This window comes from Parambassis ranga, chromosome 1 (assembly GCF_900634625.1).
Source record: "Parambassis ranga chromosome 1, fParRan2.1, whole genome shotgun sequence".
NCBI classification, from domain to species: Eukaryota; Metazoa; Chordata; class Actinopteri; family Ambassidae; genus Parambassis; species Parambassis ranga.
Window position 1 is genome coordinate 8,344,079 of NC_041022.1, and position 14,597 is coordinate 8,358,675.

Below are 14,597 nucleotides of genomic sequence, written 5' to 3' on the forward strand. Positions count from 1 at the left end.
AACACTCAAAATGCCTGTGCTTATCTTCCAGCTCCCTATTGTAACAACATGATGAGGAGTCTGGAGTCCAGCCCCATTTCCCGGATGATTTGGAGAGCATTGAAGCCTCTTCTCATGGGAAAGATCCTGTACACTCCAGATACTCCAGCAACACAGAGGATCATTCATGAGGTACAGTAGCCCCACTCGTGTCTACATCCCCATCAGAATTATATATATAGAATTCAATGAGGATGACCATGTGCGTTTTCTAGGTTAATAAGACCTTCCAGGAGCTGGGTGTGCTGAGAGACCTTGGAGGGATGTGGGAAGAAATGAGGCCCAAGCTTTGGAACTTCATAGAAAACAGCGAGGAAATGGACTTTGTCAGGGTGAGTTGATCCATGACGTTCTTGTACGCACATCAGAGCTGTGGCTTAGTGTTTTCCCTTTTTACATGCAAGGTTTACATGAGGGCATCTGTGTAGCTGAAGTATGTTTATATATCTGTGTGTGACCTTGAATGTCACAAAGCTCCGTGTCAGGCTGATAAAGCTTCTAAACTCACTGAGGAGAGGAGAGTGTGTAAACACATAAGACATAAGAGCCTATTAAACAGATATTTCATCCCAAAAATTATATAAGCATATCACTGAGGAATTTCAAGCATGGTGTTCTGATCTCACAAAAAGAAAGACAGGCCTGGCCTCATTTAAACCATCGTTTGTTCTCACTTAGATTACACCAGAGCAGATACAAACACAAAAAGTGTTGGTTTTCTTGCATGGAGGGCTACTTTAAATGGGATAAAATGACACCTGTCTGCCATTTATTGTCATTCACGAGAAAAATGTCTTTCTCTGGAGACACGCAGTTCACAACATGGCTGTTCTTGGCCACAAATGTGTTCAGGTTTCGTTTCACAGTAATGCCTCAACTTCTCATTTCCAATATAAACTGCATAAGCACTATCTCCACCTAGTGGCAAAACGTAAATCTGCACAATGACTTCATATAGAAATCCTTTATCAGTTCTGTTAGTGATGAACAATCATTATGTGCTGCCAACTAAGTAGCTGTAAACATTAAAATAAAAGCCCTATTTATTTGTATTTTTGTAAAACATTGGTGTGATTTCATGATCTATTTTTGTTCGTACATTTCTGCAATAGGTCTTTCTTCTAAACAGGAAAATGGCTAAAAGCTATAATCCTCAACCAGGGATAATAAATGTGAGAAAATTTAGTGAATAAAGGTTCTCACAAAATCAAATGACAGTAAGTAAGAAAAATAGGTCACAAGCCAATCAAAGAGGCGCCCACACATAGACAGGCCACAGCACTGAAAGATGTCACACAACCAAACAAGCCTGGAGGCTTATAGTAATTAACACAGTTGTTTTTTGTTTTTATGCAAGATCACCATATTTTTTTCTTATTTGGTGCTGTTATTGTACTTATTCAAATAATTGATGTAATATATAAACCTTCTTTTTTTGCAGACCCTGCTCCAGAATAATGCCAGCGCTGCATTCCTCAACAACCACCTTAGTGAGACTGAGTGGGGTGTGTCAGATGTTGCAAAGTTCCTGTCCAAGGCCTCAGAGGACCAACGACCTGCTGGCTCAGCCTACACCTGGAGAGACGTCTTCAATGAAACTGACCAGGCCATACAGACCATTTCACGCTTCATGGAGGTGAGCCAAATGTTAAGAGATGTAGAGTATGCTTCTGTGTCATGGTGTCGTGGACAGAGCTATTAAACCCATATTCACATGGGTTTCAAGTTGTCTGTAAAAGAACTGTTAATCTTTATTTTAAGACAATATGTAGATGGAAACTACTAGGTAAAGAGGTTAAATACCAATTGCTTATTTAGGTCACTGTAATATAGAATCCTTGTATTGTTTTTTAATCCATTTTGAACTAACTTTAGATTCCAGCAGGGCTATTAAAAGCCTTGAAATCAAATGTGGTGTTCTTTTCTTCCCCGCATCAAATTGGATTATGTGTCACTGCTTCTTGTTTCTTCAGTTTTCATGCTATACCCAAGCCTTATTGAGTACTATTAATCAATGTTCATGCCCTTATGAATAGATGGTTAATGTGTGTAATGTTGTCTTCAAAATGTCTCTACAACATGACAACAAACTCATGGCTCAGAGATGGAGTACATGTATTCTAATGATCAGACAACATAATAATGTTGTTTTCCAGTCCATTGACATCATGACCAACTGATGATCTTTTTTTTTGCCTCATGACATTATCCGCCACTGTGGATAATGTAATAAGACACACAAACACAATAAGACTCATTTAAAGAGACCCTAGAATGAGGTCAATTTTATATCCATTTCTCTGACTAATGTTTAGCAACACTGCGAATAACCCACTGACCTACTCACTGTCTCCCACCATGATCATATAGTGTGTGATAACTGATGTTTCTCACAAATTAAATGTGTGTCAAAGCCAGCCTTACATGGCTATAAAAGTCTGTCACGCCTATAGCATGCTGCTTATTCTGTTTGCTTGTTGTGCTTTCTGAACTCACTGACATACACGTCAGCTTATGTCAGCTAAATGTGTTAGAGGCTAATCTGTAGGAGGTCTCAAGAAATCAACTAAATACCTCAGTGTCTGCCAAAGGCACATGAGGATGTGTAATACAGGATATAGTTCATCATTGTTGTTTGCTCCTTGTCAGCTTAAAAAAACAATGCAAATGTACTCTATCGTACATACTTTATGTTATGCAAATATACTTTAGTCTTATTCAGACATGTCTTCTTCTTTAGTGTGTGAATCTGGATAAGCTGGAGCCAGTAGCTAATGAAGAGCGATTGGTCAACAAGTCCATGGGCCTCTTGAATAACCAGAAGTTCTGGGCTGGAATCGTGTTTCCCAACATCAGTAGCAACAGCCCCGATCTGCCACCCAACGTTAACTACAAAATCCGCATGGACATTGATAACGTGGAGAGGACTAACAAAATTAAAGATGGGTAAGTGGCTGCATTCACAAAGTAAATTTATTGATGTACATGTTTATATTTTTGTATTTTATGTAATCTTCTGTTCTTGCTCTGCAGCTATTGGGACCCAGGTCCCAGGGCAGATCCCTTTGAAGACCTTCGGTATGTCTGGGGTGGATTTTCATACCTGCAGGATGTTATTGAGCAAGGAATCATCAGAGCCATCACTGGCACCAAGGAGAGGACTGGAATCTACATTCAGCAGATGCCCTACCCTTGCTATGTTGACGATATGTAAGTGGACACTAAAAATAAAAAAGTAAAAATCTCTCCAGAGGGTTAGTGGCTAAACTTTTGTTCCTTTCTGCCGCAGTTTCTTGCGAGTGATGAGTCGGTCAATGCCCCTCTTCATGACCTTGGCGTGGATGTACTCAGTTGCTATCATCATTAAGGGTGTGGTGTACGAGAAGGAGGCACGGCTCAAGGAGACCATGAGGATCATGGGACTGAATAACGGCATCCTGTGGCTGAGCTGGTTCATCAGCAGTTTAATCCCATTGCTGATCAGCGCAGGCTTGTTGGTGATGATATTAAAGGTTTGTGTTGCCACAGACACGCACATGTGCTCACCCTGTTTGTCATCATCCAGGAATGTCAGCAAATTGTAGAGAACAAGAGTACATACTCACACAGATCATAGCTGATGTGTATACTCAGTATTTAACTTAATAGTGTCTGTTTTTTCCATGATGTCAAGAAATGTAATTAAAAGGTGGAAAACAAGTGATGTCATTGTTTAATTGTCTTGCTCTGTTTGTGTTTTCAGATGGGCAACCTCCTGCCTTACAGTGACCCGGGTGTCGTGTTTCTTTTCCTCGGATCCTTCGGGATAGTAACCATCATGCAGTGCTTTCTCATCAGCACCCTGTTTTCCCGTGCCAACTTGGCAGCAGCGTGCGGTGGCATCATTTACTTCACTCTCTACCTGCCCTATGTGCTGTGTGTTGCCTGGCAAGACTATGTGGGCTTTGGAGCCAAAGTTGTAGTGGTGAGTAAAAGAAATTTATGAATGATCACATCCATCCTCACTGCAAAGTACCGATATAAATAGAGATCCATTGTATTCATTCAAATACTCTAACTATTGATTTTCTGGCCATCTTTCAGAGCCTGCTGTCTCCGGTGGCTTTTGGTTTCGGGTGTGAGTACTTTGCCCTGTTTGAGGAGCAAGGTGTGGGGATCCAGTGGTCAAACTTACTTGCCAGCCCTCTAGAGGAAGACAGCTACAACTTGACCACCTCCATCTGCCTCATGCTCTTTGACGCTGTGTTGTATGGAATAATGACGTGGTACATTGAAGCTGTGTTTCCTGGTAAGTCATGCGAAAAAAGTTTACTATTACAGTTACAGTTAAATATTGTATGAGCATTAGGAGTTCCTTTACAAAACATTAATTCTATTACAGGTCAGTATGGGATCCCCAGGCCTTGGTATTTCCCTTTCACTAAGACATATTGGTGTGGAGAGAAAGAGAACAAGAACATCTCCACCCCTCTGTCAAAGAAGGGCAATGCTGATGGTACAGATCATTATTAATAATTCAAATATATGTTTATCCATTTAGATTTCATAGCTTATTTGTTGTTTTTCCTTTTTTAAATATCTGCAGCTGTCTGCATCGAGGAGGAGCCAAACCACATTGAACCAGGTGTTTACATTGAAAATCTGATAAAAGTCTACAGCCATGGCAACAAGCTGGCTGTGGACGGACTGTCTCTGAAGTTTTATGAAGGACAGATCACATCCTTCCTTGGCCACAATGGAGCTGGCAAGACCACAACAATGTAAGATAAACACAGGAACGGCAATATATCTGCAGTCATTTTTGAAATGGTGATTGACTTGTTGTTGTTGTTGTGTTTTTGATAGGTCAATCCTCACAGGACTGTTCCCACCCACATCTGGCACAGCCTATATCCTGGGCAAAGACATCCGCAATGAACTCAGCACCATCCGACAAAATCTGGGTGTCTGTCCACAGCACAACGTACTATTCAGCATGTATGTATTCATAATCAGGGCTATATTTTTTTCTTTACTTTTTGTTTGTTGTTGGTAGTGTGATTTATTGGATTTTTCTGTAATCCAGGTTGACAGTAGAGGAGCACATCTGGTTCTACGCCCGTCTGAAGGGGCTGCCAGAAGAGAAGGTGAAGGCCGAGATGGAACAAATTGTGAACGATGTTGGACTGCCTCACAAACGACAGTCTCGCACTAGTACTCTGTCTGGTCAGTTTTGCTTGAAAGTTTTTATCCTTGACTTATTTACAATTATTTGTAGGTTTTATGTTTAACTTTTCCTTCTTGTTGTTTTTCAGGTGGGATGCAGAGGAAGCTCTCAGTGGCCCTGGCTTTTGTTGGAGGCTCAAAGGTTGTGATTTTGGACGAACCTACTGCTGGTGTTGACCCCTATGCACGCAGGGGCATCTGGGACCTGCTGCTCAAATATCGACAAGGTAAATTAACATTTGACTTTTTTTGTGACATAACAGGAAAATTAGGGAAAAGGAATCAGTAAGCATATTGTTTGCCTCTCTTACAGGCCGCACCATCATCTTGTCCACTCACCACATGGATGAAGCTGACATCCTGGGTGACCGCATCGCCATCATTTCCCATGGCAAGCTGTGCTGTGTGGGCTCCTCACTCTTCCTGAAGACCCAGCTGGGAACAGGCTACTATCTGACCCTGGTCAAGAGAGACTATGACCTGACTCTTCAATCCTGTAGGAACTCCGCAAGCACAGTTTCTTACAGCAAGAAAACAGAGAAGGTAAGATGCATGTGTGACACAATTAAGAAGATGTCACAGTTTATGTGTTATTAGTAAGTGAGTTCTTACCTGTTTGCTTTTTTGTTTTGTTCAGGAGGACAGTGTATCAGAAAGCAGTTCAGATGCAGGCCTGGGCAGTGAACCAGAGAGTGAAACCACCACAATTGGTAAGAACTAGCTGAAGAAACTACTTCTACTACTTTTATTTTAAAATAAAAAAACATCATCACCATGCCGTCACCATGAGCTTGATGAGAAAAATGTCACATATTCCCTGTTGAAAAATCTGATTAGTTAATTCCCTTCAACCTACATTTCACATTTATCTGCTTTTTCTTTCCTACAGATGTCTCCCTTATTTCCAATGTGATCTTCAAGCATGTCCCAGAGGCTCGTCTGGTGGAGGATCTTGGCCATGAACTCACCTATGTCTTGCCTTACCAGTCTGCTAAAGATGGAGCCTTTGTGGAACTGTTCCATGAGCTTGATGACCGCCTCACTGACCTGGGAATATCAAGTTATGGAATATCTGATACCACCCTGGAAGAGGTAAGAACGATCTGTCTACCCTTCTCTAATAACTGTGGTGTGTATGTATTATGTTTCATGCATCTGCAGCCCACTCAGTTGTTTTCAGTTAAACTAATGTTTTAATCTCTTTTTTTCTAGATTTTTCTGAAAGTGGCTGAGGACAGTGGAGTGGATTCTGTTGAGCTTTCAGGTGAGACTCCTAGATGTTAAAATGCATAATACTGTGCACATCATTCTGATTATAAAGGAATATTTTCACTTTCAAAAATATTTAATGTGTTATTTTGTTTCTGTGGCTCCAGATGGAGTAGTACCAACCAGGACTCGTCGTCATCATGCATTTGGAGACCACCAGAGCTGCCTGAAGCCCTTCACTGAGGACGACTTTGACTTCAATGACTCTGAAGGTGACCCAGGTAGAACTTCACTAGCAAGATGCAATCATAGCAATGCACTTGTTTCTGTCATTCATAGGATTATATTCACCAAATATAAGTCACTGCTTTCAATAGAGACAAAATGCAGGAAATCAGATCTGTGTTACAAAACTAACTTTACAAAATTAGGACACCACATTACTAGACTGCTCATGTGTATTCTGGTGTCTGTTTTCAGAATCCCGTGAGACCGACTGGCTCAGTGGAACAGATGGCAAAGGTTCATACCAGGTCAAAGGCTGGAGTCTGAAGAGACAGCAGTTTGTTGCACTACTGTGGAAACGATTCCTCTATGCTCGGCGCTCCAGAAAAGGCTTCTTTGCTCAGGTATGCTGATGCCCAAGCATTTTTGCCTTGCACTAATCATGCAAAATTTTAACATAACATAACATAACATAACATAAAAAGTTTTATTGCATTAAAGTATTGATTCTGAGATGTTTTAGTTTAGTAGAATTCTCTTGATTATTGATGATTTTAAATTCTCTCTTTGTTTTTTAGATTGTTCTTCCTGCAGTGTTTGTGTGCATCGCCCTGGTGTTCAGCCTGATCGTTCCTCCATTTGGAAAGTACCCCAGCCTGGCTTTGGATCCTGGAATGTATGGAGAACAGTTTAACTTCATCAGGTAAGATAACCTTCATTGACTGGGAAAAAAACATCAAGTTCCAGACAAGCATCTTCTCAAACAATTTTTAACCTAAATCAAATCATCTCTCAAAAACACTACCTATTAAACTGCAACTTCAAAACAGTCAAAAAAACGAATTTCTTTGTGTTCCTGTAGTAATGACATGCCTGAAGACCCGCACACCCACAAACTCTTGGGAGTCTTGACAAGCAAACCAGGTTTTGGAACACGTTGCATGGAAGGAGAGCCCATACCGTACGTTTTTGGAATGGATTTTTAAGAAGTTTAAGAAAAAATACATTTTGAATTAAACATTAACTCTTCTCTCTTTGTGCTTCAGAGACTCTCCATGTACTGCAGTTGAGGATGAGTGGTCAGTCCCTGAGGTCTCCCAAAGAGTGAAAGACATGTTTGACAATGGTAACTGGACCATGGAGAATCCCTCTCCCTTCTGTGAGTGCAGCTGTGAAGGTCGCAAGAGAATGCTGCCTGAGTGTCCAGCTGGCGCTGGGGGACTTCCACCTCCGCAGGTTAGTGACATCAAACAGGACTTAAATATGTTTAATTATGAGCAGTATGATACTCAAAAACAGATAATTTACTGTTTTTTATCTGTTTTTTTTTATTCAGATGAAGATCAGTGAAAAAGACACTCTGCAGAATTTGACTGGCCGAAACGTGTCAGACTATCTGGTTAAAACCTACGCTCAGATCATCGGCAAGAGGTAACATTTGACAGTTGAAGCATCATCTTCTACCCTGACAATATATATGCATGCATTTTTCTCTTTTGTGGAACCATTAAGCATTGAATATTTATCCTCCTCTCTTACAGCCTGAAGAACAAGATCTGGGTCAATGAGTTCAGGTACATTATCAGACAGGATGCATTTATTTGTGTATTGATAGTATTGAACTAAATGCCTCTCTGCAGTGTCCTTCACCAGCATTAAAATACTCTGCTCTCTGTTACAGATATGGAGGATTCTCACTGGGTGCCAGGAGCTCTCTGTGTCTTTCCAACAAAGAAGAAGTCGATGATGCTATTGCCCATCTGAGGAGACGTTTCCACCTTGAAAGAGTAAGAGATTACATTACATTACTGTTATACTACACTAAACTTTATTAGAACGTTATTAGAAAAGAAATGCCTGCAATGACTTGAGTTTGTGTTATAGGTACATTCATTGTGTTGGGTCTAAACCGTGTCGGTTTACCCACGTGTTGACTCTTTCTCTGTCTTCCTCCTTAGGGAACAGCAGCAGATCGTTTCTTCCGCAGTCTCTCCAGTTTTATCCAAGGATTGGACACTAAGAATAACGTCAAGGTTAGCACACATACACTCAACAGAAAAATAATTTGGGAACAGTACCTCACCCTATTAGCTTACTTCCATGATGCTCTGTGCACTGACATTACAGAAACTGAAATCTCACATCTGCCTGTTTTTACCTGCAGATTTGGTTTAACAACAAAGGCTGGCACAGCATTGGCTCCTTCCTCAATGTGATGAACAATGGCATCCTGCGAGCAAATCTGCCGGCTGGAAAAGACCCCACAAAGTTTGGCATCACTGCCTACAATCATCCACTCAACCTCACCAAGGAGCAGCTGTCCCAGGTCGCACTGTGAGTATCACATACAATATAAAGGGGAGAGTCAAAAGACCTTTTTATATTTTCACACAGATTCTTCAACAATCTTTTTTTTCCTTCCTAGGATGACAACATCGGTAGACGTACTGGTGTCTATTTGTGTGATCTTCGCCATGTCCTTTGTTCCTGCCAGCTTTGTAGTGTTCCTCATCCAGGAGAGAGTAAACAAGGCCAAACACATGCAGTTCATCAGTGGAGTGCAGCCCTTCCTGTACTGGCTGGCCAACTTTGTCTGGGATATGGTAAGTCATTATTCTGTTGATGGACCCTTGGAAAAGCCTGGCTCCACTCAGTGCAAGATATGCAACACGGAGTCACTTCTTCCCTCACTTTTTCCTCCTTCTCTTGCAGTGTAATTACATTGTTCCAGCCACACTGGTGATCATTATCTTCATGTGTTTCCAACAAGAGGCCTACGTCTCCTCCACCAATCTGCCTGTCCTGGCCCTGCTGCTGCTTCTCTATGGGTAAACTGGACTAACAACTACATTTTGGCTGTTTCTGTCTTTATTTTTATTTTTATTTCTAAAGATTTTTATTTTTTCTCCAGGTGGTCAATTACCCCTCTGATGTACCCGGCCTCGTTCTTCTTTAAGATTCCCAGCACAGCTTATGTGGTTCTAACCAGTGTCAACATCCTAATAGGAATCAATGGCAGCGTGTCCACATTTGTCCTGGAGCTGTTTGGAAGCAATGTAAGCAATGATTATTATCAGGAGACTCATGGATTGGCAATATTTTGCAAATTAAAAATGGATTGAAAACTGAATTCTTTTTGACATTCCCCTTTTCAGGAGATTGGTGGCATCAATGACATCTTAAAGAACGTGTTCCTCATCTTCCCTCACTTTTGCCTGGGTAGAGGACTGATTGACATGGTGAAGAATCAGGCAATGGCTGACGCTTTGGAGAGATTTGGTTAGTACAGAAATTTATTATATTATTATATTTATTATCAGCATCTATATATAGATAATCTTATTGATTTTGACAGACAGACATAAGAAACATGCTGAATTGTCTGTTCTCTTGTAGGTGAAAACCGATTCCGCTCTCCTCTGGCCTGGGACATGGTGGGAAAGAACCTGTTTGCGATGGCCATAGAGGGTGTTGTCTTCTTCTGTATCACAGTCCTCATTCAGTACCACTTCTGCTTCAAGACCAGGTGAGTGATATACTTGTTGATTGTTCCTCTTTTCATAGCCTAGCACTCCTGACTAAAACATGCTGATATAGGATTTGGATCTGAACTATCTGTGGGGGAAAGATTTAAATCTAAAAGTCTTAAATCTTAAATGGGATTTCCAGGTCATCCATCAGTCATCTGAAGCCCATTGGAGAGGAAGATGAGGATGTGGCCAGAGAGCGACAGAGGATCTTGAGCGGTGGGGGACAGTCAGACATTCTGGAGCTCAGGCAGCTCACCAAGATTTACAAGCGGAAGCAGAAGCCGGCGGTGGATCGCCTCTGTGTTGGCATCCCTCCTGGAGAGGTACAGAAAAAAACAGCTAGGAGAGCCTATACTTAAATACTACAAACACACTGGCATATGAATATTTTAATAATTACAAGTGTCAACACTTCAACCGTCTTTCCTTCCTGCAGTGTTTTGGTTTGCTGGGCGTGAATGGAGCTGGAAAAACCAGCACCTTCAAAATGCTGACGGGAGACTCTGTGGTCACCAGTGGTGAGGCCTACCTGGCTGGCAAGAGGTAAAAGAGATGAGATCATTTTATCAGACAACCTTCAATACATGGATCATGTGTATTTGTACTTATAAAACATATTAACTCTGGTCTTTTTTCTTGCAGTGTGACAACAGAGATAGATGAGGTGCATCAGAACATGGGCTACTGTCCTCAGTTTGATGCTATCAATGACCTGCTGACCGGCAGGGAGCACCTGGAGTTTTATGCTATCCTGAGGGGAGTGCCTGAGAAGGAAGTCTGTGAGGTCAGCAGCAAACAATAAATGAAAATAATGATCATTTATTTTATTCTTTATGACAACAAAGCAGACACTCATGTTAACTCTGTCCTATCCACTAGGTGGCAGAATGGGGCATCCGTAAACTGGGTTTAGTCAAATATGTGGACAAAGCAGCTGGCAGCTACAGTGGTGGAAACATGAGGAAGCTGTCTACTGCCATTGCTCTCATCGGAGGACCACCTGTCGTGTTTCTGGTCAGTGGGGACAATGTTTTCATAAAACATGCCCTTTAGATAAAATCTCTGATGATTATGTTATCTTAAAACAGCAACTGAGTTTTCCCTCTTTCCTGTTAACAGGATGAACCAACAACAGGCATGGACCCTAAGGCACGTCGTGCCTTGTGGAATGCCATCCTGAGCATCATCAAAGAAGGACGGTCTGTTGTCCTGACCTCTCACAGGTTAGATGGGGCATCTCACTTCTGAAATATATTGTTATGTATCAACATACCAGCAGATTCAGGCATCTCTAACATCATGAATAACGTTTTTTCTTTTTTACAGCATGGAGGAGTGTGAAGCACTTTGCACCAGGATGGCCATCATGGTCAACGGCAGGTTCCGATGTCTGGGCAGCGTGCAACACCTCAAAAACAGGTGCGAACATACAGCTGCACATTGAGCAACACTCACACACACTTCTCATTAAACTGTGTCTCTGTATTGTAACAATAAAATTGTCTATTTGGTGTTTAGTGCTTAATACTGCTGCAACACAACAGACACAAACAAACAGATAAAAGTTGTGTTTATAATAATGCAATATGTTCTTATTCAGGTTTGGTGATGGGTACACCATCATCCTTCGGGTGGCGGGGCCGGACCCAGACCTCCGGCCGGTGATGGAGTTCATTGAGAGGGAACTGCCTGGTAGCACACTAAAGGAGAAACACCGCAACATGCTGCAGTACCAGCTTCCCTCATCCCTCACCTCCCTCGCCCGCATCTTCTCCCTGCTCTCCACGAACAAGGAGGCACTCAGCATAGAGGACTACTCTGTCTCTCAGACCACATTAGACCAAGTATGCAAGCTTCTATTCAAAATGACGCTGTATTTTATCGATTTAAACAGTCTAACCTGTCTCCTCTCTTCCTCTCCTCCCCTCCTGCAGGTGTTTGTAAATTTTGCCAAGGACCAAAGTGACGAGGACCATTTGAAAGATGTCCATCTGAGCAAGCGGGACGCCATTGTAGTGGACATTTCCCAGCTAAACTCTTTCCTCATGGACAGCAAGACCAGGGAGAGCTGTGTCTGATTCCACAACAAACCACCAGTGGGAGTCACTTTGCTACACCCACCTCTCCCCAAACCAAGAAAATATGGACCACTAACCTCTTGGAGGGGAGAGAAGAACTATGTTCATTTTTTTTTATTTCTACTTTTTAGTCTTTTTTAATTATCATTTCTCAGTGGACCTGCACATCATCGCACAGCCTCTTGAAAAGGCAAAGTGGCAGACACTGAAACAATGAAAACTCAATGCAAATCAATGCAAGAAATATGTATAAATATATTTAAGATGAGAAGATATTTCCGTGAGGGTTGGAGACAGGTGCTTCTCCTTCACTAGACAGACAGGAAGAGAGGAAAGAAAACTTGAAGTGACAACAGCAGGATTTTAGAGCTGCATTAGACTGGAAAGTTTGGGCTACTCACTGAATGGACAAGAGGTAGGGAGGGACGACAGAAGGAGATATCTGTGGTGTTTAATCCCCTTTCCTTATTGTAGTTTAGCAGTAGTGAGTGGTCGGATTGTCGAAAAATCGTGAAAGTGTAAAACTGATTCGGATCATTCATTGCCAGCTGTTAAAGAGATGGACTGAACTTTTTTATTCAGGGTTAAAACCTCTCTGGAGTTCTCTTCACACAGTTTTATAGTGCAAAATCATGGATAGAAAAAAAAAAGCATTTTACAATCCAGTTACAGTCACAAACGTGCAATCGTCATTCATTTTTACTAATTATTAATTTAAGTCTTCTAAAGAAACATAACCTCTACTTCGTTTTTTTTTTCTTTCTTTGTTTGGATAACAATTAAGACTGCTAACCGTTTACTTTTATTTTGTTGTTAATGGTGTCCTTGACATTGTCCAGCACAGTGCCTATACAGGTGGAGAGAGAGAAAATTGAGCACTCCATTAAAAAAAACAACAAAGTATGTAGGCTGCCAATGAATGTGTAAGACCGATACCAACATACATCCAAGCACAACAAAAAATATGTGTTTTTAAATGGTGTCCATCAGCAAAGAAAAATCTCAATGTGTGTGCTACACTGGCTTGTTTTCACTCACCGTGCCCCTGTGAAGGTTAATCAGAGATGGAGATGAGGATTGCTGAAGAACCTGGACTGGATATATAATGTGATATACTGCATGCTTTCCTCAGGGACACATACACCTGAACTTCTAAGTGTGTATATGTCGCCGCATGCTGTCAGATCTGCGTACAAATGGAAAATGGACTGCTTCATTATTGTTATTATTGGATTGCTGACTGACGGTCAAATTGAGTTGTAAAAAGCAGAAAGATGTGATCGTGGCAATGAGTGAGGGCACCATGTTTTCCATCTGAGCCAGTACCGATGTGGATATTATGTACAGTAGCAATTTTGTGATGTTGAGTTTTGAAAAAAATAATGTTACCAGTGGAGTGAACAAACAGTAAATGTGCCAAAATGGAGCTGAACATGTATCAACCAGCATAAACTTCAAGGAGGCTGGATGTTGTTGTTTTTTGTCAAGTTGATTCATACATCAGCTAAATCACAGGAGCCCTCCTCCTCCTCCTCCTCCTCTTCATAATCAGCAGCTTGAAACAAAAAAAGCACATGTTAAAAAAAATGCTTTTTCATTCAGTCTGAATTAGACTGCCAGTTCTTTCTATCCTCTGCTGTGGTGATGTTGCCAAATTCTGATCTTGTTGTCTATCCACATCCATGAAACTGCCACACTGAAGTTAATGGTACTGTCAAATCTCAATAAGCCGGGTGAAGACCACGTCAATTAGAATTGTGCTCACAATGCTTTATAATAAAAAAAAAACACATATCCAGGGTTTAAATTAATCTGATAAATGCTCTGGTCTGATTTGATCCTTGCCCGACTAAATCCCTTCTCTTTTTTTTTTTTTTAAATGTAAGCACTTTATAGTAGCCTTTTGTTTCAACAAGTGGGGATTTGGTTGCGGCAAATGAAACATGTGAAAACAAATCTGCACTTGACATGATTCAGACTAAATTAAGCTATGTCGCTGCATTAAAAGATTACAAGAGTGGAGGCTTATGTGCTGAAAAGCAGAGATGTAAAAAAAAATACCAAAAAAATAACAAAAAAAGTGAAATGCAGGACAGTACTAAGGTGGAGTGTTTTTTTTTCTTCTCATGTTCAATATTACTATTTGTTTACATTTTTAAGTATTACAGCTGTTTGAGTCTGTTACCCATTGTGTATAGTTACTCTTTACATTAATAAAGTTCATACATTTTGAAAAAGTAAAGTATCTTTGCCTTGTTTAGCCAAATAATGCTAAAGCTTATGTAGGATCGTGATTCAACAAAAGGTCACA

General features: G+C 41.0%; 1 protein-coding gene across 4 annotated transcripts in view; it reads left to right on the forward strand.

Moving 5' to 3' along the window:
- Positions 1–14,195, forward strand: part of LOC114438467 (ATP-binding cassette sub-family A member 1-like) — a 31,679-nt gene extending 17,484 nt beyond the window's left edge. For 2 of the 4 annotated variants that reach the window (XM_028409854.1, XM_028409845.1), the window contains exons 10-49: positions 32–171; positions 255–371; positions 1,481–1,675; positions 2,780–2,985; positions 3,073–3,249; positions 3,329–3,551; positions 3,782–4,003; positions 4,123–4,327; positions 4,421–4,534; positions 4,625–4,799; positions 4,885–5,016; positions 5,105–5,244; positions 5,334–5,471; positions 5,558–5,787; positions 5,882–5,954; positions 6,134–6,336; positions 6,457–6,508; positions 6,621–6,734; positions 6,934–7,082; positions 7,257–7,381; positions 7,541–7,639; positions 7,725–7,914; positions 8,015–8,109; positions 8,220–8,252; positions 8,360–8,465; positions 8,637–8,711; positions 8,843–9,012; positions 9,104–9,281; positions 9,391–9,506; positions 9,590–9,734; positions 9,834–9,957; positions 10,075–10,204; positions 10,348–10,531; positions 10,645–10,751; positions 10,851–10,992; positions 11,088–11,222; positions 11,328–11,431; positions 11,535–11,627; positions 11,809–12,052; positions 12,143–12,286. In XM_028409854.1, the coding sequence (XP_028265655.1) occupies positions 32–171; positions 255–371; positions 1,481–1,675; positions 2,780–2,985; positions 3,073–3,249; positions 3,329–3,551; positions 3,782–4,003; positions 4,123–4,327; positions 4,421–4,534; positions 4,625–4,799; positions 4,885–5,016; positions 5,105–5,244; positions 5,334–5,471; positions 5,558–5,787; positions 5,882–5,954; positions 6,134–6,336; positions 6,457–6,508; positions 6,621–6,734; positions 6,934–7,082; positions 7,257–7,381; positions 7,541–7,639; positions 7,725–7,914; positions 8,015–8,109; positions 8,220–8,252; positions 8,360–8,465; positions 8,637–8,711; positions 8,843–9,012; positions 9,104–9,281; positions 9,391–9,506; positions 9,590–9,734; positions 9,834–9,957; positions 10,075–10,204; positions 10,348–10,531; positions 10,645–10,751; positions 10,851–10,992; positions 11,088–11,222; positions 11,328–11,431; positions 11,535–11,627; positions 11,809–12,052; positions 12,143–12,286 (5,744 nt within the window). Of the gene's footprint in view, positions 1–31; positions 172–254; positions 372–1,480; positions 1,676–2,779; positions 2,986–3,072; positions 3,250–3,328; positions 3,552–3,781; positions 4,004–4,122; positions 4,328–4,420; positions 4,535–4,624; positions 4,800–4,884; positions 5,017–5,104; positions 5,245–5,333; positions 5,472–5,557; positions 5,788–5,881; positions 5,955–6,133; positions 6,337–6,456; positions 6,509–6,620; positions 6,735–6,933; positions 7,083–7,256; positions 7,382–7,540; positions 7,640–7,724; positions 7,915–8,014; positions 8,110–8,219; positions 8,253–8,359; positions 8,466–8,636; positions 8,712–8,842; positions 9,013–9,103; positions 9,282–9,390; positions 9,507–9,589; positions 9,735–9,833; positions 9,958–10,074; positions 10,205–10,347; positions 10,532–10,644; positions 10,752–10,850; positions 10,993–11,087; positions 11,223–11,327; positions 11,432–11,534; positions 11,628–11,808; positions 12,053–12,142 lie in introns of all 4 variants that reach the window. The other 2 variants (XM_028409863.1, XM_028409872.1) reach the window with 2 other exon arrangements.
- The last annotated feature ends 402 nt before the right edge of the window (positions 14,196–14,597 follow it).